This window comes from Hippichthys cyanospilos, chromosome 3 (genome assembly GCF_059441005.1).
Source record: "Hippichthys cyanospilos isolate Australia breed blue-spotted pipefish chromosome 3, RoL_Hcya_1.0, whole genome shotgun sequence".
Lineage (NCBI taxonomy): Eukaryota > Metazoa > Chordata > Actinopteri > Syngnathiformes > Syngnathidae > Hippichthys > Hippichthys cyanospilos.
Window position 1 is genome coordinate 3999709 of NC_142371.1, and position 20910 is coordinate 4020618.

Here is a 20910-nt window from a genome sequence, read left to right on the forward strand (position 1 = left end):
CCACTGTTAAGTTGATTTGATTCATACAGTTACATCAATCATGTAAGTTTAACCCTTGTGCACACACTTTGCAAACTATTGCATTTTTTTCAAGTTATTTAGGATTTTTTTTCTTTCAACCACTTAAATTGTTCAGTGGCTTTTGTTCTATCCATTCATATGTAGGTTAAATGTATTACACCCACAAAAAAATAAAAAAATGCGATTGTCTGTCTTTCTAGTCTGTGACGTGATGATGACATTTAATACATAGCCATTAACTGGTCTCTATCGCCACCTACTGTCTTGAGGTGAAACACAAGTCAACAAAGAATTTTCTGTCTGCTGACATAGTTTGACCGCCGCTCAAAGGAATGTTGCAAAAATCGCAGGAAAATTCAGGTCATATACCCTATTGTAATGCATCTCAAAAATTGCAATTGGAATGGTTTTATATGGTCCAAAATTTGGACAATGGATATTTTTTCAAACAAAATCTCACACGTCATGCTGCAATCACATAGAAATATTGTTGCATTTTAAAAAGTAACGTGTTAATCACATGCTACAATTTTCAGCTCCCTAGTGTTTTTCTTTCCCATCGATTCTTTTACGCTGTCCTAAAAAAACAACAACAACAAAAAACAACAAAGGAGATTCCATAATTTGGGATGTAATGCCACAAGGTTTAATATGACCTGATCAAAATGTTAAATAATTTAAATCAGTTTCAACCACAGCAATATATGTTATAAGCAATATATGTTCCCTTAAATGTGTGTGTATCTGTGTACACTTTTGTGTGTGTTTCCTTGTCATTGTGAAGAATAAATATGAAGTCTGATATGAAGTCTGATGCCCCCAGGGCAGATGTCTCCACTGGCCACTCTACGGGCTTTGGCTCACCACTAAACCACAAGTTTCAGAATTTTAGTTAGATTCAAAATTCGGCAAAATTAAAAAACGATGGCACACTATGAAACATATATGATCTTCCTCAAATCAAATTGGTTATGTTACTTAATGTATGTCTCGTCATATAAAGCCTAAACTTACAATAAATAAGGAATTACAAAATGATTCGGTAGACCTACACATAATTATTGTACTGTATCATAACCACAATGTAATACCATACATTGACCAAAGGCAATGATTAATATTATCCACAAAGCAAGCATAAAAATACAAATAGGGAAGTCATGGTGACTAAAATAAAGATCTTCCTTTTACAAAGGTAGAAACGATACCAACAAAGTTCACCCAGGCACTTAAAAAGATATAATTTGGCAATCACAAATAAAACCTAAATGAAGTTAAAAATGTCTACATTTCTTCGAGTTACTTTATGTAAAATGAAAACAGGAGGAACATACGCATTACTCACTACTACAACTATTCGTACTACTAGTAGTAATAGTATTACTACTACTATGGTTTTTTATGACAAAAACAAAAAGGTAGGTGCAGTAAAAGTTAAGATAAAGATTCAGTCATCTTTGCAGTTGTCTTTTTTTCACACGTGGTTGCATGTGTTGCTTCCTGCTGGCATATTGTAGTCATCATGTCACATTTAGGGAGGTTGTACTTGTGCCACAGCCTAAAAATCTCTGGGACTTTGTAAATCACATCGCAAGAGGATACAATGAATATTGTAAATAGTTCTCTGTTATTTCTTTGCTTTTTCTCCGAAGGTAATGGCATCACCACTTCATTTACGTGTTTCAGCCTCATTACTGAATAATTACATTGGCGTGTTACATTCCGTTCCAGTCATATGTGTAATGGCATCTTCCTGGACAATTGAGGTGCCATCTTCAGTGAACGGACTCCCTGGATCCTGTGTGGTGATTCCTTGCTCATTTAACTACCCAACTCCACAGAAGGCCATCAACAAACTCATCGGAATTTGGCTGGATGCAGAACATCACCTAACCTATCATCCCAATGGCTCAAAGATAAACGAGTTGTATCAAGGTCGAACTGAGCTGGTGGGAGACGTCGGGCAGAAGGATTGCTCGCTGAAGATCGATCCTCTTGAAGAAAGCGACAAGGGGCCTTTTCATTTCAGGGTCGAAATGAAAAATTTTGAAAAGTTCTCTTACTTACGAAAGACAGTCGCCATACAAATGATACGTAAGTATAAACCTTTTAATTATAGCATACCTGTATGATAGTATTGTGTATACACACTGTATTTAGAAATGTTGTTATTATTTAGTAATGACTTGGCTATCTTAATAGTAGTAAGTATTAGCAGTAGTTAGTTTGTGAGTACTGTATATTAGCTATTTTATAGTCAAGTGAAGTAGTTTACTATGAAGTATACACCATGCATAATTACCAAGGATGGGACGAGATATTGGCTGAAAATAAACCTCACCATAACAAATAATATAAAGACACCAATGCCTTGGTACGCTTTTATTTTAAAGTTGTTCCCAACAGCTTTTGTGAAACGGACTCCTCTTTCAACTGCACAAACTGTTGCTTCTGGAGTGAGTTGTGACTCCAGATGTAAACAAAAACAACATTGGTCTGAAATGATATTCAAACACCAATTCGGGGAACTAAAAGAAAATTTCACTATGCTGACTGCTTTGTATGGCACCTGTTGTCTGCGTTTAGTGCAGAGTCTAGCATAAATTAGCGGCTATCGAGAAGATCTTGAAGCTCAAAGCTATCAAGAGTGTTAGGTTATGTTTCAAAGGCAGTTTAATAAATATAAATGACCCTGCATGCAGCCGCTGACAATCTGACACAGTTCTGTTGCCATTCCTTGCGCCTGTGGTTTGATGTCACTTTATCCCATTCGTCGAGAATTGATGAGAATTGTTGTGGGGGCATAATAAAGCCTTTAGAAGGTAAGTTGTGACTAAGATTTAGCGTACTCTGTACCTGCTTTGCTGTTTATTTTACGTGGATCTTTTGATCTAAATAAATAATTTGAGCTCCCATGTACTTCAATGTCAACTGAATCTTATTAGACCCTTGAGAATCAGTCATGCAAACTGACTAACTTTGCTAGCGATGGAAGTGCATTTTGTAAACGAAAATGACGTTGTAACTCTGTACCACTGCCAGATTTTCTGATGTCGTTTTAGGTAGTTTTTTTTTCAACTCATTATTACAACCAACCATTTTTCTGTTACATCCAGGTGAAGTAAGTCCTGTCGATTTGACGGTGATGCAGAACTTGGCAAATCAATTTGTGACTGCTTCCTGTTCTGTCATTCACTCATGCCCCACCTCTCCTCCTGTCATCCTCTGGAGTCACTCTGGACATCAACATTATGTGTCAAAACCCCTAGAGAACGGCCAATGGGAAGCTACTTCCACGTTGACCTTACATCCTGCCTACGCTAATAACGACACACATTTGCAGTGCCACGTCACATTCAAGGGGGGGCAGCAACAAGTGGCATCCAAGATCATAAATGTGAACTGTAAGTAGAATGCATATTGCTATGGAAGTGCCAGCATTATAACCTGCTTAGTACATTTGGTACCTTGGATTTCAGTGGGGACTTCTTAATACCACCAGTCTCTCATCATAGAAGTCATCATTATGATCTAAAAAAAAAAAAAAAAAATTCCCGAATGCAGTTAAAATAATCTACGGACATTCCCCTGTGAACATCTCACACAAACAGCACACTCGTGTTAAGCTCAGACGTTTCATGCGTCATTCTCAGGAGATTCCATAGATGGGTAGGAAAAACATGAAATGTGTCAAATTGTGCATAAGAGGAAGCTACAAACCAACTATGTTTATTGTACATGTTTCAATATTTTAACTTCTATATGTTCAGTCATTTCGTCGTTTTTTTTTCGAAATGTATGAAGAATATAGATGGTGATCTAGAAGTCTCGGGCACATTTCAAGTCCTCATGAATTGTCGTAGGATGAAATTGGTACCATTTTAAAACCACATTAATTTCTAATGCTAATATATTTTTTTCACTTTTTTTTTTTTCTAAATTCAGTAATGATGCTCACGCAACCCGAAAAGGTATTTTGCGTCCTTGAATTTGTTTTGATGTGTGCCATATGACCCAAAGGTGCGCTTTGAAAAATCCATGTAAAACTTGAGATGAAATGCTTTTGAATACATATGTCAGGCATATTTTTACATCCGTAATAGGTTTTGAGATATTCAATGTCAAAATGTGCCCAAAACTTTGGGAACTTTTGGACTTTTTTTGTTTTTAATGAAAATTATTCTCAACTCTCACCCAAAGCAATTTGTAGTTGTTAATCCGTTCACCAATCAAATACTGTAGTATTCAAAGAACTTTACTTTTTCCACACAATACCCCATTTTGTCAATGTGATTTTTTTTTTAACTTATTAAAAATAGTAAATGAAGAACTCACATTTACATAAGCATTCACAGCCATTGCCACGAAGCTAAAAATTGAGCTCAGTTGCATCCCTTTTCTACTGATTATCCTTGAGATCATTCTCCATCTTAATGTGAGAATTTACCTGTGGTAAATTCAGTTGATTAGACATGATTTGGAAAGGCATACACCAGTCTATACAAGGTTGACCATGCACGATGTTGAAGGAATTGTCTAGGCCTGCGGGACAGTTTGGCTTGAGGCACAAATCCGGGGAGGGACACAAAAACAATTTTGCTGTTTTGAAGGTCCCAATGAGCACATGGGTCTCCGTTATTCATAAATGGAAGACGTTTGGAAAAACCAGGACTCTTTCTTGTGCTGGCCATCTAAACTGAGCAATTGGGAAACAAGGACCTTAGTCATGGAGGTGACCGAGAACTTTTTTCTACAGATGCCCCTTTCAATGTTGACGTTCAGTACAAAGCAAATGTGCAGGAAGGCGAGGCCGTACGTCTCAAGTGCAGCTGCATCGCCAACCCACCTGCCAGCAGCTACGTGTGGCATAATGAAAGCGGTGGCGAGCTGCACAAAGGCAGCGTCTTTGTCCTGGCAAATGTGTCCAGACACACAGGCGCCCTGTACTGCACCGCCATCAATATCATGGGAAAAGCTATTTCATCACCTGTGCAATTTGATGTCACATGTAAGTAAACAATAAACTTTTTTTTAATTATATTTAACCAATCAGATTTCATTCAGTGAATTGAAATTGACATATAAAGTACCATATGGATTTTTTTATATGGATGGATGGATGTATTTCACTATGTTAAACACCAGAGTTCCCTTTGTTAGTACCTCTACAATTTATAGTTATTTCTTTAGAGATTTCAGCGAGTACTTTAGAGTTAGGGATCAAATATCATAGCATATAAAAACATAACTACTTGCGGGAAGTTTAACTGATCAACATGTCCTGTTAGCCTTGATCTCCGCTGTATAAACCTGTGCTTGTTTGATTTATTTATCTCTTTCTATACACCTGTTCGTTTATTTAAGCTTCTTTTTCCCAGTTCATTTAAGTTTTTGCCGCTTGGAAACTGTCATGTAGATTTACATATACTCCCTTTTCAATCAATAGCGATTGGCGACTTGAGTGTCCCTGACGTTTAGTAGTATAGTTCTTTGTTATTGACGTTGGAGAATTATTTACAGGGATATGTTTTAATACAACAATCTTGGGGTGTATGCATGACAAATGAACAGTATTTAAGGGTTAAAATGCCACTCCCGACCACTACTTTTTTTTTTTTTTTTTATTAATAGATGCCCCTGGGATTAAGAGCATCTCATCCTGCTCCTCCGAGGGGGAGATGGTAAAGTGTGTGTGCATTGCAGAGTCCAGACCCCCCAGCAGGATCCACTTCTTACTGCCTGACGCAGTTCTTCCTAGAACCAACGTAGAACAACATGATTCCATTACTATCGGCACACTGCAAGCTTTGATTTCTTCTTCTGAGTTCATCATCTGCGTGGCTAACAACACCATGGGCAGCACCAGCGCCAATATCACTTTACCTGTTCGAAGTATGGAAGAAAGTGTATAATCTGAATTAACTTGTTAGATGACATAAATTCTGAATTTTTCATCAGCTTTTTGTTTAATTACAGGCAATATGCTGCATTTTTATATGATTATTGCAGCTGGAGCTGTTGTGATGCTGGTGATTCTTTTAGTAGTGATTATAAAAAAATGGTAAGCTATCTCAAGACTATAGGAAACCTTGAAAATTGAATGCTCCAAAAGTCAAAACATCGATTTAAGATTTTCAAATATTGCAGCATGCTTCCATGTTTCCCATCTGCAAGTGCATTTTGGAAAATATTCACTTTATTCATTCTGAACTCATTGTGACTCTTGCAAATTATAAAGACAATCTGAAATGCTCAGTATTAAATATATACAGTACATGCAAACATCTATAACAGTCTATAAACCCTGACAACCTTTCAACTCAAGTAGTTCACCAAAAATGTGCAGTAGTCAGCCCCAAAAGTCTCCACACCAAGGTCGAAAAAGTGACAATTTTGTGGAAGAAAGTTAAACTGTCAAAATTTTCAAAACTGGTCAAGCGCTACATATTTAATTCAGAAATATGTGAACAATGAACATCAAACTCTCCAAATCTTTTTTTTTTCAGTCATCCACTCATGACTAGACGTAATTGTTATGGGAAAACACGATTAATCAGGGAGGTGTGGTGGTTTCAAAGTGTCCACTTCACAGCACATATGTACAGTAGTTACGTTCTGGTGTGCAACTAGCATGGCACATTTAAAAGAAATGGAAGCTGCATTGATTAACAATGACTTAAGCTGGTTGTGACCACTTCTACACTAGCACAGCCCTTCCTCTTTTAGATCTGTTCTTGCATGGGTTTGCCATATTACCAACATCAGGTCTGACCTGCCTCCGCGCAGCTTAGCGCACATGCTGTTTATGATGAACTCATATGGCTTCACACGTTTTGATTAGTGTATATTGGTCAGTTCACACACGTTTGTACTACTTTAAAAAATGATTGGCAATCTAAAGTGTTGAATCTAGCTTGCTCTCATTGACAAAGCAATGTACAAACCTGCCATTCTGATGAACTCAAAAGGCTGACATACTGTTGTTTTGCCACCAGGGGTAGACCAAGAGACGTACCTATTCCGAAACCTGAATCCCTTCACACTGTCGCGTCAGCAAGGTTCGAATTCTCATTTCAGTCTTTATCATGGAAATATTTCCCATAAGCAATTAAAAAACAAAATCTAATTCCTTTCTTGGCTACCTTCAAGGAAAAGCATCAAGGCTGATCAAGATGAAAGCAGCATGTGGAATGATCATATCTATGACAACACGAATGAGGTGTGTTAACGCGTCCTGTGAGTTATTTCATTTAATATCTGCTCGGGATGAATCAATCTCATTTCTGTCACAGGATGAGTGGACTATAGACTGTGATCCAGTTTATGCAAATGTATAGAGGGTTTTCACTGACGTCACATTGTGGGGAGTAACCCAGATGCGCCGCCATTATGGAGGGACTCGACAAACGGAGTGCAATGCCATCATGTGTTTCTTGGACGGATGAAACAAAATTATCAATGTCAAGAAAAAAAAACTTAGCAAAGCCTGTCGCCGATGCGAAGGCATACATCGAAGGACTCAGAACACAAGAGAAGGCCCGGTATGTGGAAACATTACAGTTTATCGGCTGACTCATCCTGGATAAACGACGATCCGACTATTCTTCCCACAATTACATTTCCAGATATAGTCAACTACTTTTTTTTTTTTTTTTTTTTTTTTTTACCGAGCCCATACACAGCCGAAGATCTTAAATCCTACAAAGGTTTGGAGGCTTATTACCAGATGGCGTGCGGATGGGTGAGGGAGACGCAACATTTTCCGAAGAATCAGAACAACACAACTCATTTATGCAACACGTGGTAGCTTGATAATAATAAATATGCCAAGATCAGTTTTATTTATGTCATAGCAAAGTCCCTTACAATAAAATAAGCAAACAGTCAGAAAAACACCACAAGCAATAAACGTTTTTACAAGTTACTATTAAAATGTCATAATTGCATTACAAACTTTGTTTTTAGTTGCTTGCAATCAAAATTTTCTTAACTGAAAAAAAATGAGCGGAACAAATTCGGATGTTGTCCCGATTTTCTCCTCTCAGATCCTGGTTGAGCTTTGCCAACCACAGGCGTCTCCTTCCCCCGATAATTTCTGGCATTCCTCTCCTTGATATTTGATCACAATTGGAAGCCTGTAATCGTCTAAATGTTTTTTTCGGCCTGCCCGATTTGTGCAACCCGAAACACGGCAACAATTTACCTTTTTTCCTAACGATGTTACAGCTAAACGTAGTGCCCATCCTGTGTTATATGGGACCTAGTACCTCCAAGATGGCAGCTTTCGGGTTTATGACGCGACGTGAAACCCCTCCATAGGGAAGCTCGAGCCTTCGTACGCCATCACTTCAAGTTTTTTTTGTATTCTTTTTGTTTGTACAAATGCTGGTTTTGTTTAATATTTTCAGTGGAAGTAAGTCTATGTGATGTTTTTGTATTCGAGAATAACCATGTAATTACTGTACTGCACAAATTCTTTGACTGTACATTAACACAAACAGTTCAAATGTGGATAAGACATAGCTGCATCAATTAAAGGAGGCATACATGTTCCCCAAGTGTCTCTCTCTCTCTCTCTCTCTCTCTCTCTCTCTCGCCCCCCCCCCCTCTCTCTCTCTGTTGGTTGTGTTTGTTGCAGCTAACAAGCTGTTCATGTTAGCCAAGGTTGTTACAGCATAATTTTCAACTAAAGAAGCAAGCAGACTGAACCAGCGTCAGAGTCTATCCTTGTTCACACACGTGTCTTATTACAGTAGCTTTCAAGAAGAAAGTGATTCTTGTAACAGAGCAGGTTACAAACTGTGTGGCTGGTACATGGATTGGGCTAACAGGCTAACGGCCCTAGCACTCAGTCATGAGACATCTCCTGCCCACACATACATAAATACACATAGCTATATACATACTTACACAATAGTCAAGTTACTGTGTGCGTGTGTCTCTGGACACATTGCACAACTATGCAAATAAGTATTTGGCCTGAAACTCTGGTCAAGAAAATGTCTTAAAGTCTATGCTGGGATCTCAAACATTTATCATTTGTCTCGCATAGCCAACACCATTACAGAATGAGTTAGTTCCCTGTGTGTTTTGATTTTCTGGGAAGCGTTGGTATTTGGGTTTGCAATACTTTTTACGAAAGAACAATGGTGGTACAAGAAGCGTTTAACATATACCAGTTGCCTGTGTTTATTATTCTAATTGTACCTAAATATAAACTAGAGAACAATTTAGATCCCTCGAAAGGAACAGAACAGAAGTTTCATAAGTGCTCACAACACAGGAAGTGAGTTGGCAAACCCATTGACATATTGTGCAAGGCAAAGAAGGCGATTCCACTTAACTGTTATCAACTTACAGATATGAATTTGATTACTGACAATTTTGAAAAGCAGGACAGCCCAATTTGTTACATTTTTACTTTTATACATTACCCGCTTGTTTGATTGTCTAAAATCGGATGTATGTTATACTGTATTGCATTTCTTCGAGCAAATGCCATGGACAGACATTTGATTGAATATCCTTCCTTAAGAAACTAAGTAACTTGTACATTTAATGAGTTCGGAGAGTGTTTCTCAATGTTCTGAACACCTCTTTTGATCCCAGTGATGTCTATTGTATATCCATATATATAGTATATATAGTATAGTATATCTATTGTATATCCATTTTCTATGCTTGTCCGCATCATATTCTTGGGTAAGCTGGAGCCAATCTCGGCTGGCTTTTGGGCACCCTGAAATGGAAGGCCAGAACTGACGTTGGAATTGTCACCGCTGTCAGACCATGCTGACCCAGCGTTGTTGTAGGCGGTTAATGCAACTCAGGGGAGTGGCCATGATGGGGATCCAGCTCAACTTCCCCTAAGTGACATCATGCTGTTAGACTGAATCAGGAGTATTTCATTTAGTTTCATTTGCTTCAAGATGAGATGAATCACTTTTATTCCAAAAAAGTGACATAATAGTTGACTATAAACTAATCGGCTATTGGGTCGAGACCTGGCAAAGCAAACATTAAGTGAAAACAGTGATTCCACGCGAAACGTGGTCTGTCATATGTGATGACATAAAAGCAAACACAAAAAACACTAAACAAATTAGATTTCACGATAGTCTTATCTGTGGTTCAACCAATCATATGAACATATCTCAGTAATTGCAAATGTATGTTTTGTTTGTTTGTGTGTTTAAGCAAACATTTAAACCCAGCTGGTGCTGGGACACAAAAAAAGACACATAAAAATGCAATATACAGTAAGTTTAGTTTCCCTTGAATTAAATCCTTAAGATAAATCTCACAGTGTACAGTGATCATATAGGAGTTTTTATTTTTCACAAATACAAAAATAAATGTTTGTTTGCTCACAAATGTATAATAAAGCACCTTTATTTATTAGCTGTGTTTTTCTAACTGTGCACTTTCAGCAATAGACGAACAAGATATACGCTAGATTGCGCTACTTAGCGTGAGTCACATTTTCATAGATGTTTTGATCCCCTCCTCGTGCATCCGTCTGACCCGCAGCGTGCTGCAAAGACATAAGGCAAAATTAGCTCCATTCAGGATTAATATGATTTTCGTGGGGTGTCTCCTACCTGCACATTAACATAAATAGGCTCCTCTATAACCTTCTTGTCAGGGAGAGTTTTCTTGTCTTTCTTGCTAATTTCTTTTCTAGAAAAACAAAGAGAAAAATCAGAACCTTTTTGGCTTTAATTGGAGTTGTGGTTTGATCCTTTCCCCTTTTTGTCTGTTTTTTTTTGTTGTTTTATTTGTGAAAAAACTGTGTCTAATGTTGGAATGTGTTAACACAATGTGTAAGATTTAGACCTTTTCATGAAAAAGGAATGAATTAAATGATTATACATTTCAAAAACTTGAAATAAATGTGTTCTTAACGACCAACAGTATGTTTTAAATATAATTGTAGGTCTAGTTATCATTAAATTATATTACATGTGGGGTGGCACTCCTCCAGAGGCAGCCATGTCTGTTATAGCTACAGACAATGGTAAATGCAGCACCTCCTGCTGTCTGGAATGAAAAACAGTCTAAATCTTACACATAGTCTCTTTATAAAACAAAACAAAACAAAACAAAAAAAACTTCAAACACAAATATCAGTGTCAGTAATCAATTAAATTGGCTACCCGATTATTTAATACATTTGTAATAAATATATCATGTAAATTGTTAATAAACTCCTCAAAAATTTGAACTTTTGGGAGATGATGACTTATTAGGTCCCTGGATTATTGCGATTAGCGTTTGACCATTTTTGCAGACTATTTATGTAGACCCCTGAAATGGTGGTATACTGTACATACCTTGTGGCTTGGTTTGGCGATGCCCTGCTAAAATTCGCATAATATCCAGAGCCCTCCCTCACAAACGATTGTGACCTGTGAAAAATAATGACTTTCTTATTTTTGTGTTGCAGACATAGATATTTACAGACGGACAGACGGACAAGCCATTTGATTAGTGGATAGATAACTACAGACAGAAGGATGGATGGGCGGGCAGCTATTGGGTTTGGGCAGTGCTTCTCCAATAGTGGGGCGAAGTGATCCCAGGGGGTATGCCAGAGTTTTTTTTTGTTATGTGAAGTGTTATTGCAATAAAATAGGAATTTTCAGCTTTTTTTGTTTGTTTCTTTTGTTTTAAGGTACTTTGGCGCACTTTGTTATTTTTTTCTGTTTTAGACTAAGCTGTAACTGAGCTGTAGAAGTACTGTAAAAAAATAATTAACATTTGTTGAAAGTTGATTAATATTACTTTTTTCTTTTGTTAAAGTGAAAAAGGATACAGGTTTAGGTATATGTCTACAATTTTTATAGATAATAATCTTATTTATGGACGGCGTGGCAAGTAGTGCGATAGATTTTTTTCATTTCTAGGGGGACTAGGCAAAATCTAACTGAGAAGCACTGGGTTAGGGGTGGATGGATTCATTGATTGATTTCATTTCAATACAATATCACCTTGTGTGCTTTTTCCAAATAAGAAATCCCGCGGCTAAAAGGATCCCAGCCGCTGCAAGCGGGACGAAGATAGCAATGTAGATTGTCTGTAACATGTCCCTGTTCATTAGATCTGTCAAGAAAATAGACATTATTGTCAACAATGAAGGAATTTGCTATTTGGATTTGATTTAGAGGTATACACATACGCTGTAGCTCACTTGGCATAGCTGAAGTTGGGAAAATCATTTCTGGAAAAAACAAAACAAAACGACGCCTATTGTAATGAATTGGTTAAAGCATCAATAGTGAATGTTAAAGACTAGGCTTTTACCTGGATTCAGAGTGACTGGTACTGCACCTGGGCCTAAATGGGAAATTGAAATGAAATACAGTATACTCAATAATACAACAACGATTTGAAACAACTATGACGGTATTTTGCCGTACTTCTTACCTGATGCAGATATGGTGACGCGCTGTCGGTAAAAACTATAGTTCTCCTTGGCAATAATCCTTAAATAAATAACCAGTCGGCTGTCCATTAGGTTTGCAATCCTGAGGGTGCAACTACTGTTTTTCTCTCGCGGCATCTGTGTCTTTCCTTGGTACTTGGCCACCACAAAAGTGTCATTGGGGTGATAAATGAACGCGTTGCCATCCCTGTCGTGGGTATTAAATGTGCTTTTCAGGCGCAGTTTCCAAAAGAGCTGAAGGTTTTCTGTGTGATATTTGTGCGGGTAACTAAACATACACGGTATAGTCAATCTTTGGCCTCTCACTGCTGTGATGCTTTGGTTGACAGTCACACCCCATGTTTCACCTGGCGATGACGAAAAAAAACAACAATTCAATGTGCTATAGTACAGAGCCCATGTGACAACATCCAAATCAAATCCCGATACTACCCACCATTTGAATGAGCGGCCAGGATCAGAGCGACGGCAAGCTCAAACAAAGGTTGCAGACGATCCATTACAGATATTCCGAGTCCAGATTCCAGTCTTGTTGATTTTGGAGAGCACGGTCCGCTACATGTGTCCACTTTGGCGCGAGCACAATCAGAAGTCAACAGGACAGCTCATTTAACTGTGTGTTAATGCTTTAGAGGAGAGGTCATTGCTCATGAATCCTGACGGTAATGTGAAATTTTTGGGTGTGTTTCCTGTTGCTTTGCAGTGGTGAATAAAAAAAGGAAGTCAGAACAGTGCAGTGAATGTTCATTTTCTCTCAGTGAGTTTAAGTAAGATTGGTTAAGAACACCTCAATATTGAATCCTGTCAAACAACTTTTTTTTTTTTGCGTAATTTGAAAATCTACATTTGTGGACCATTGTTGAACAAGGAAGCATATATGGTGATTATTCAAAATGGACACTGCCTCACTTATGGGAATTGAGAACAAAATTAGAGCCTTGTCAGTCCTATCCAAATGAATGAATGAATAAATGAGTGAATGAAGGTCAAGAGGGCACACATGTGACACCTGCGGCATAACACAAGGCAGCCAATCAAATAGCTTGTTCAAAAGCAGTTTTGCAAGTGGAGTGATGAGGTGTGTGTGAGTCAGGCAAGGAGTAGGGGAGAGAAATCCCAAGAAGAGGTTCGATGTAAATAGAAAATTAGGTTCTTAAATCAGGAAAGAATTTCAATGGAGTTTAGTTGTTGATATTTTTTCATATCAATCATAACTGAAACATCAATGGTTTCACATGTTCCGCACCTCCATTTTTGAGGCAGCTAATCAGAGTTGTGGCCATAAGGTCGTGGTCTCTTCGGGCACGCTGGCTTCCTCCCACACTCCAAAAAAAAACAAAAAAAAAAAACAGGTGTATTGGACATACTAAATTATCCTTAGGTAAATTGTCCTTAGGTGTGATTAGGTGTGTAAATGGTCGGCCGTCCCTCTGTGCCCTGCAATTGGCTGGCAACCAGTTCAGGGTGTCCCCTGCCCGGTGCCCGAAGTCAGTTGGGATCGGCACCAGCAAGCTTGCAACCCTTGTGAGGATAAGTGGCTAGAAACTTTATGAATATTTTGTCATTTCTAGTTTGTGAACATAAAATTGCTCCAACTGAGTTGCTAGTCTCAGTATTGCCTGTCATTGTGATTACTGAAACCCTAAAATCAGGACAGGTACCAGACCGTTATAGAGAATTGGTATCTCCCATTCCTAATTATTACTTATGGCATTTTACTGTAAAAAGTCAAAATATTGTATCTCTGGGGGGCAGTCACTTGGTGACAACAAAATATTTGTGTTTCAAGGTTGACTCAACTGTGGTGGTTTCAACAACGCTGACTCGAAAAGGGCTTAACACCCACACATTTTCCATTTGTGCGATTGCGTGTATACATATATGTACACAACTACTGAGTGTGCATTTATGTAACATACGTACATACATACATACATACATACATACATACATACATACATACATACATACATACATACATACATACATACTGTACATGTAAAATGTATGTAAAAACGAAAGAAAGAAAGAAAGAAAGAAAGAAAGAAAGAAAGAAAGAAAGAAAGAAAGAAAGAAAGAAAGAAAGCAAGCTTTCTTTTAACGGGTGTTTTGTGGTTAATGCGCCACTAGGTGAAGCGCGATATTGACAAAAGGAGAGTGAACTTGAGTCCAGACTCCATCCGGAAAACAGTGGAGTCAGTGGAACCCTTCAGTCTCATGACGCATGAGTGCAGTTTGCAGAAGAATTCCAAAAGAACCCAGAATGAAGTCCGAGAGGCTTGTTGTTGACGATGGATGACGGGATGTGTTCCGGTGCGGTTCAGCGGCTGTCTGGCAGTGTGCGAAGAGCACGCAGATGGAGCGTCTGACTTCAGCGGATGAGAGCAGCCAAGAAGGACGCCCGCAGCAGCAGCAGCTGCGCGTCGGTTCCAGGAGGAGGCTGGCCGACGTCGGCTCACCCGCTCTGGCAGCCGCACGGCTCACCCTGCCGGGGGTCATGGACGCCGAGGGGAGGGTGGATGAGTCACGACTGAGAATGCACATTTTCCAAAACGGTATTGATTCTTCACTCTGTCATGACAAAAGAATATATGATCATAATGATGTTTCCTACAACCGCATTTAGCCATTACCGTTTTGCAAGGTATAATTCCATTACTGGATTCTATTGTTAGCATGTTCCTGATCCTGAATGATAATTAATTAACAATTATACATTGTTTTATACAATTTCCTTAAAAACTGACCCCAAAACAATAAATTCCATAGTTTTTGTGACCAAAATAAAAAAAAATACAACATTTTAATATTATGACAAAAACAAGCTTACAACTCACCTAAAACTGGTCTAAAATCACAAATAACAACAATTTAGCTATTATATCAGTTAATGTAATTTGTTGGAACATGCATGTGATTTTGAACCCTTGTTAAAGCAATATTAATAATAGTTATACAATTTTTTTTTTATATCATCTCCCCCACAAATGGACAATTAAAGACTTTGTTGTTTAACTATACTAATATTTATAAAGGTTCTGATGTGGTTTATTCCAGTAATAAACAATTTACCATGCCTGTGACACTAAATAATTACTGATAAATAGTAGAAATTATGCTTATTTTCTTATTATGATACAATTTGCAACACCAAATATAGTAGATACAGTTTGCAACACCAAATATACTGGAATTAATGTTTGCATTGTTTGCATGCTAATATTTGTTAAATAAATAAATACACCAATACATAAATCAATTAAAACGCTTACTAAAGAGAGACATACATTGTATTTTTTAAAAATATTTTATTTGTGTCAATATATGAATGTGAGGGAGACAGTCGATCCCTGCCCTCAGAACAACAAAATAATACAAAGGTATTAACACTGATGATCAAAACTGAATTTATTGTCAGTCAGAACATGAACGTGCTTGTTAGAAAACTCACATAAGTCCTGTGGCTACCTAAACAAAGTATTGGTTGTGGTCACATGCACAGCGGTTGAAGTGCTTGTTCCTAAAAGTAGTCAAGTGATGCTTTGCCCTCAGTGTTTTAGTGGCTGTCAGACATGGACATGCACAGTCAACCAGGCCTCAAGCAAGAGTTTCTGGGAAAGTAAAAAGGCATTTCAAAAGAGGGCAAGGCTTATACAAAATCACATGAGTTTGAACAGAGATGTTCAGTGAAGTGTAAAAGCTAAAAAAGAGGCTGCATTGGCACTAACATTTCAGAACCCGGAATTTGTGATGTGAATATTACTTACAGAAGCCATCAATGTGGAATTACAATTATTGTTTTCCTGGGTAAATTGGAACAATAACAATTGATGTAGATATTCAAGGAAAGTGATTAAAGCAGCAGTGAAAAACATTGCGTAACAGCATCTCAAATCCTCTGGAAGCAGAGCAAAGGTCACTACATTATTGTGTTCCACTTCATTGATTTCCTTATGACCTGCTTTGAGGATGATTTCTTAAAAATGTGCAGTCTTTTGGAATTGTTCAATGAGAAGTTAAGATGGAAAATTATTATTATACGTCCCACATTGATTAAGAAGTTTAAGAACAGTATTAAACATAAATATAACATGATTTTTGATGTTATGGGACCCACAAGTAACTGTATTTTCCATGGATTTTAATGCAAAAGAAATCATGACCTTTTGCAGCCTTATCCCCCATCAAAAGTCTGGCCAATTTCAATCCCTGTCTAGGAGGCGTCTCCCCCTCTGAGCGTGGCCTGGCATGGCGCTTCCTGTTCGGAATGTATCCTTGTGGCTCGACGGCTTCGGAGCGTCCTCTGCTTCAGGAGCAGCTAGCTGTGCGTTACCAGGTTATGAAGGCCAAGTGGCAGAGCTTCCTCCCCTCGGCTGTGCGGATACACCTCAATGGCACCGATGGTAAACACCCAAAATATTCTGTCACCCAGAAGGAAGTCTCAATCACAATTCCGATTGCCTACCTTTTGTGCTCGACAGCCGAGCTGGTGGCCGCAGTCGAATATTTTAACCAGAGGCAGGCTCTTATCCAGCAACAGGCTGACAACTTGAGGGACGAGGTCCGAGAGAGGTTTGTGTTTTTGGAGCTGCAAGCACAGGTTTGTTTGATGAGCATAATTTTTGGTTCGATGAAGATAACACTTTTTCAAAATAATATTTGTAAACTCCTTGATTTATCTTTCTTGGAGCAACCTCTTTATGTTGTGAACTAACAGCAAGACTTTCTAGGATCAAGGCCATTCATTGCAATTTACTGCTTCGTTCTTGGCAGAGCATGCGCTGCTGGTTGCACAAAAACCTACCTAAACTAAACAAAAAAGTCTTCCAGTATCTGGTCAAAAAATAAATAAATAAATAAAAGCCTTGTTGTCAGTTTGACGTAGCAGTTTGGACAATTTTAGTAAAATAATGTGAATGTCGCTTTAATATAGAAAGTGTGATTCATAGGGCTACAACTCAGGATCATTTTAATATTGATTAATCTGCGGATTATTTTGTTGATTAATCCTCAAATATAGGAGTAAAAGAAACAAGTTTTATTTCAAATTGGCAGTGAAATAACATAAATGTATAATTAAATGTGCTACAATGTTTTATTTTTTTATTCAGCACAACAAGAACATGGCTGCTTACATGGAGCACTACAGAAATAGCTGAATATTTACTGGTGGAACACAAATGTACAGAGGACTTGAACAATTTAAATTAAAGTCTCAAAACAATTATTCGATCATCAGAAATGGCATTGTTTATTTGATACATTGTTAATTATTCGATGAATCATCGGAGTGATATGTCATAAAATTGTTCTCTGCGTGTCTTCAGATATTGTTTGAGCGTATCACATTTGACCAAGAGGAGCTGCAGGAAGCTATCCGAATTATTAACAAAGATGTCCCAAGAACTAACAGAGACTTGAGCTTCTACCAGTATGTATTAACAGACGTTTTGTATATTTTCATTTTTATAGTATTTTAATTGGAATTTCACAACTACACTAATTTGAAATAAGTTATGTTTGTGCATTTGGAAATTTTCAGTGGTTAGGATGAGTAGGTATTCATCTTTGATACAGTGGAAATTAAGTTGGAATATTTACTCACTAATTCTTTGAGTAGCCTTATTAACTTTCTTCTGTTTTTTTTTTTCTCAGAGGAGAAGGTTTAGGAAATCTGCTGGTGCTGAGAGACATCCTCATCACCTATGCTGCTTTCCATCCAGGTAAACCGAAACGGAAGAACTTGTTTTTTTTAGCGCGGCCTTGACTGCAGCTGCAGCTTTTGATCTGTTAATATGGCAGAGGTGAGTTACGCCCAAGGAATGAACGATCTTTGCAGCCGATTCCTGGAGGTCATGGACTGCGAGGTTGACAGTTTCTGGAGTTTTTCGTGCTACATGGAGAAATTTGCCAAAGATTTTCGTGAAGATGGCCTGCACAGAAAAATAGGTGAGGTCGACTGTGAGTTCTTTGAAGTACCTGGTGGTTCTATATTGTGAAATAGAGTTTGGTTGAATGTCTTTAAGAGTTGGAGGCAGCCCTGTTAAAGGAATTGGACCCTCAACTTCATGTCCACTTGGTTACGGATAGCATGGAGAGCTTCACCTTTTGTCACAGGTAACATTTAAAAGCAGAACACTAGATTCAGTTGTCAGCCTTGAGGGCGCACATTATAATATTTGGTCATTCAGATCATTGTGATTTTCTTTGTTTAACCAACATTTCTTTCCTGTTTCGGGGGCACAACAGATGGCTGCTGTTAGGCTTCCAGAGAGAATTTGAGTACAGTGATGCACTACGTTTGTTTGAGATACTGAGCTGTGACCACCTAGAGCTCATTTCCCAGCAAGTAGACAGAGCCCGTTATCAGGAAAGGTTGGCTCAAAAGTGTTGTACAGGTGAGACCTTGTGCTCCATTTTTGCACTTAGCATGTCAACATGCCAACAAATCCTGATTTACATATTTTTTTATAATTTTTTTTTAATCTCAGCAAGGCTCATAATGCGTCTTTGCCAATTTGGAAGAACGTTTCTTTTCAATGGGGGTTCTCTGACTGCCCATTTCAATGCACAGGTGTTGTTCTTCTGACAGGGGTGGCCAAGTCCGGTCCACAATTCAGTCTGTTTTCAATCAATCAATCAATCAAATTTTATTTGTATAGACCTAAATCACCAAAGTCTCAAAGGGCTTCACAGATGAAAATAGGTCATGTGGAGACTTCTTTCGAAAAAACAAGTCATACAGAGGCATCTTTTCGGTGTAAGGTACACAACAGCATCTCTAGTAAGCAGCCACCATGTCACTTTGAAAGTGGATGAAAGGAAGTGGTTTGAGTAGCCATGATTGAAATTTACCGTGACCACATCCACAGCGGCGCAACATTAGCACCAGATCTAAGCTGCCCTGCAGGATTCTATGTCAGTCATGAAAACACAGCCCTTTGAGTAAGAGTTGAAGTACAAATAAACACACTCGATTTACACAGATCTTTGCCTTGTCTGCAGACGACGAATGCGAATCGGAGCTGCAGGCGGTCAACACTGACTTTACATTTGAGCTGTTCATCTGTGCAGCCATCCTTTTAGACCACAGAGACACTCTGCTGCAATGTCAAGATGAAGTGCAGCTGATCCAGTTCACCAGCAGGTTTGTGTTATAATAACTGGCCATAGCATGGAGTACACAAAGTGATGCAACCTGAGTTTAAAACAGTGTCAGTTGGCTTAGTTCCGATTGACACTGGCAGTTTCTAATAGTGTAAACTTTACAGCACTGTACTTATACAGTAGATGTTTCTAATACTATGTAGGTGTTATTAAAGGCAAGTACCGGTAATGTGTACCCTTTGACGTTTCACAGCCTCCAGGGAACACTGGATTTGAACAGCACGCTGAAGAAAGCAGAGCATCATTTCTTTAACTACTGCAAACGCTGTGCTTGGGACTCCATGAACTGGCGCTGTAGAGCACACAAAAGCAAAGAAGAAGACTTTTTATTTCAACTTCGCAGTTTATTTACTTTAAGATGACTACTTCAGTCCCTATCACACTGTTAGTATAAAAGACCAAACATGTTTAAAGGAACACATTCGTTTTTTTTTTTTGCCTTAATTTTCCTAAGGTAAAATGATATACAGTATTAGTTTTAGTGTTGATTGTTTATTTGATCACTAATGAGAACATAGATGAACACAATGTGATTTTTTTTTTTTAGTTTGTAACTTAACATCGGCCTTTTTAAGACTTGTTACAAAGGGTTCATGCAATATTTAGCTATTGGAAGGTGACAGACAACAGGTGGTGTGAGTAACGTACTCCGGTTATATTTATAATGACTTATGTAACAAGTGTGTATATCCACGTTTTAGACACTGACAGAAAGAATGGGGTAGTGAGGCAAATTTAAAGGATGGAAAGAAAAAAAAATATGAGCCTAAGTTATATTAATGTTAATTATCCATATCATGTGCAAATGATGAATTATATTGCAACGTGATCAACTGTAATGTGATAAAAAGTTGAAAGAAGTTAATTGTCAGAGTAACTACACAGTGGATTTCAAGTCTACTTATCTCTGGTTTTTGTTGTGAAATAAAAAGAAAAAAAATCAACATTTCAAATCATTAACACACACTATTAATGTTACCTGTACTTGTGCAAACAACATTTTTCATTGATAATTTTATGAAAGGATGTATAAATAACTTGAAACAATGTGGTGACATTTTTGGAGGACAATTCTTACAGTTGTCAAATCATTTCCATCAATGACAATTACAAAGAAGAAACCATCAGCCATCAGTTTAACTCTGGATACAAGGTACTGTACTGCAAATGGTCTTTCATTTGGAAAAAAAAAACAAAAAAAACACAAGTCAAAATTCTCTTCATATCAAACCTAAAATTTATTCTTTAGCGACATTTGTCAGGAATACAGTAGAATA

General features: G+C 37.9%; 3 protein-coding genes and 1 long non-coding RNA gene across 6 annotated transcripts; 2 read left to right on the forward strand and 2 right to left on the reverse strand.

Annotated features, from left to right (window-relative positions):
- Positions 1-1763: 1763 nt before the first annotated feature.
- LOC148425516 (sialic acid-binding Ig-like lectin 14) lies at positions 1764-7392 on the forward strand. The gene is given in 7 exon segments (XM_088409479.1): positions 1764-2115; positions 3138-3425; positions 4778-5029; positions 5770-5913; positions 7017-7079; positions 7171-7240; positions 7314-7392. Coding segments are annotated over 7 exon segments (1248 nt in total).
- Positions 7393-10370: 2978 nt separating this feature from the next.
- On the reverse strand, positions 10371-13797 carry LOC148425517 (uncharacterized). 3 transcript variants are annotated; one of them, XM_088411141.1, is made up of 9 exons: positions 12903-13797; positions 12448-12813; positions 12325-12357; positions 12212-12241; positions 12012-12123; positions 11355-11429; positions 10984-11061; positions 10623-10701; positions 10371-10555 (listed from the first exon to the last, which is right to left on the reverse strand). In XM_088411141.1, the coding sequence occupies exons 1-9, from the start codon at positions 12964-12966 to the stop codon at positions 10484-10486; spliced, it is 909 nt and encodes a 302-aa protein (XP_088267267.1). In that variant the 5' UTR covers positions 12967-13797; the 3' UTR covers positions 10371-10483. The 3 variants fall into 3 exon arrangements, with proteins under 3 accessions (XP_088267267.1, XP_088267266.1, XP_088267268.1); XM_088411140.1 differs by having other exon boundaries at positions 12200-12241; XM_088411142.1 differs by lacking the exon at positions 10984-11061 and having other exon boundaries at positions 12200-12241.
- An 801-nt stretch (positions 13798-14598) lies between these two features.
- Positions 14599-20587, forward strand: LOC148425518 (TBC1 domain family member 15-like). Its single transcript, XM_088410877.1, has 10 exons — positions 14599-15021; positions 16684-16869; positions 16948-17066; positions 17794-17897; positions 18122-18189; positions 18269-18415; positions 18493-18583; positions 18716-18864; positions 19472-19613; positions 19827-20587. The coding sequence occupies exons 1-10, from the start codon at positions 14823-14825 to the stop codon at positions 19993-19995; spliced, it is 1374 nt and encodes a 457-aa protein (XP_088267003.1). The 5' UTR covers positions 14599-14822; the 3' UTR covers positions 19996-20587.
- LOC148425519 (uncharacterized) lies at positions 15935-19884 on the reverse strand. Its single transcript, XR_015865095.1, has 3 exons — positions 19797-19884; positions 16932-17054; positions 15935-16853 (listed from the first exon to the last, which is right to left on the reverse strand). It is a non-coding gene; the product is annotated as an uncharacterized LOC148425519 (long non-coding RNA).
- Positions 20588-20910: the final 323 nt, after the last annotated feature.

Bases quoted from the DNA above. Each gene is read 5' to 3' on its own strand.
- LOC148425517 (XM_088411140.1), bottom strand. From the start codon at position 12,966: ATGGATCGTCTGCAACCTTTGTTTGAGCTTGCCGTCGCTCTGATCCTG. The intron at 12,814-12,902 runs GTGGGTAGTATC...CGTCATCGCCAG, and splicing joins CCTGGCCGCTCATTCAAATG to GTGAAACATGGGGTGTGACT. The intron at 10,556-10,622 runs GTAGGAGACACC...ATGTCTTTGCAG, and splicing joins CTATTTATGTTAATGTGCAG to CACGCTGCGGGTCAGACGGA.
- LOC148425518 (XM_088410877.1), top strand. From the start codon at position 14,823: ATGGAGCGTCTGACTTCAGCGGATGAGAGCAGCCAAGAAGGACGCCCG. The intron at 17,067-17,793 runs GTTTGTTTGATG...GCGTGTCTTCAG, and splicing joins TTTTGGAGCTGCAAGCACAG to ATATTGTTTGAGCGTATCAC. The intron at 19,614-19,826 runs GTTTGTGTTATA...GACGTTTCACAG, and splicing joins CTGATCCAGTTCACCAGCAG to CCTCCAGGGAACACTGGATT.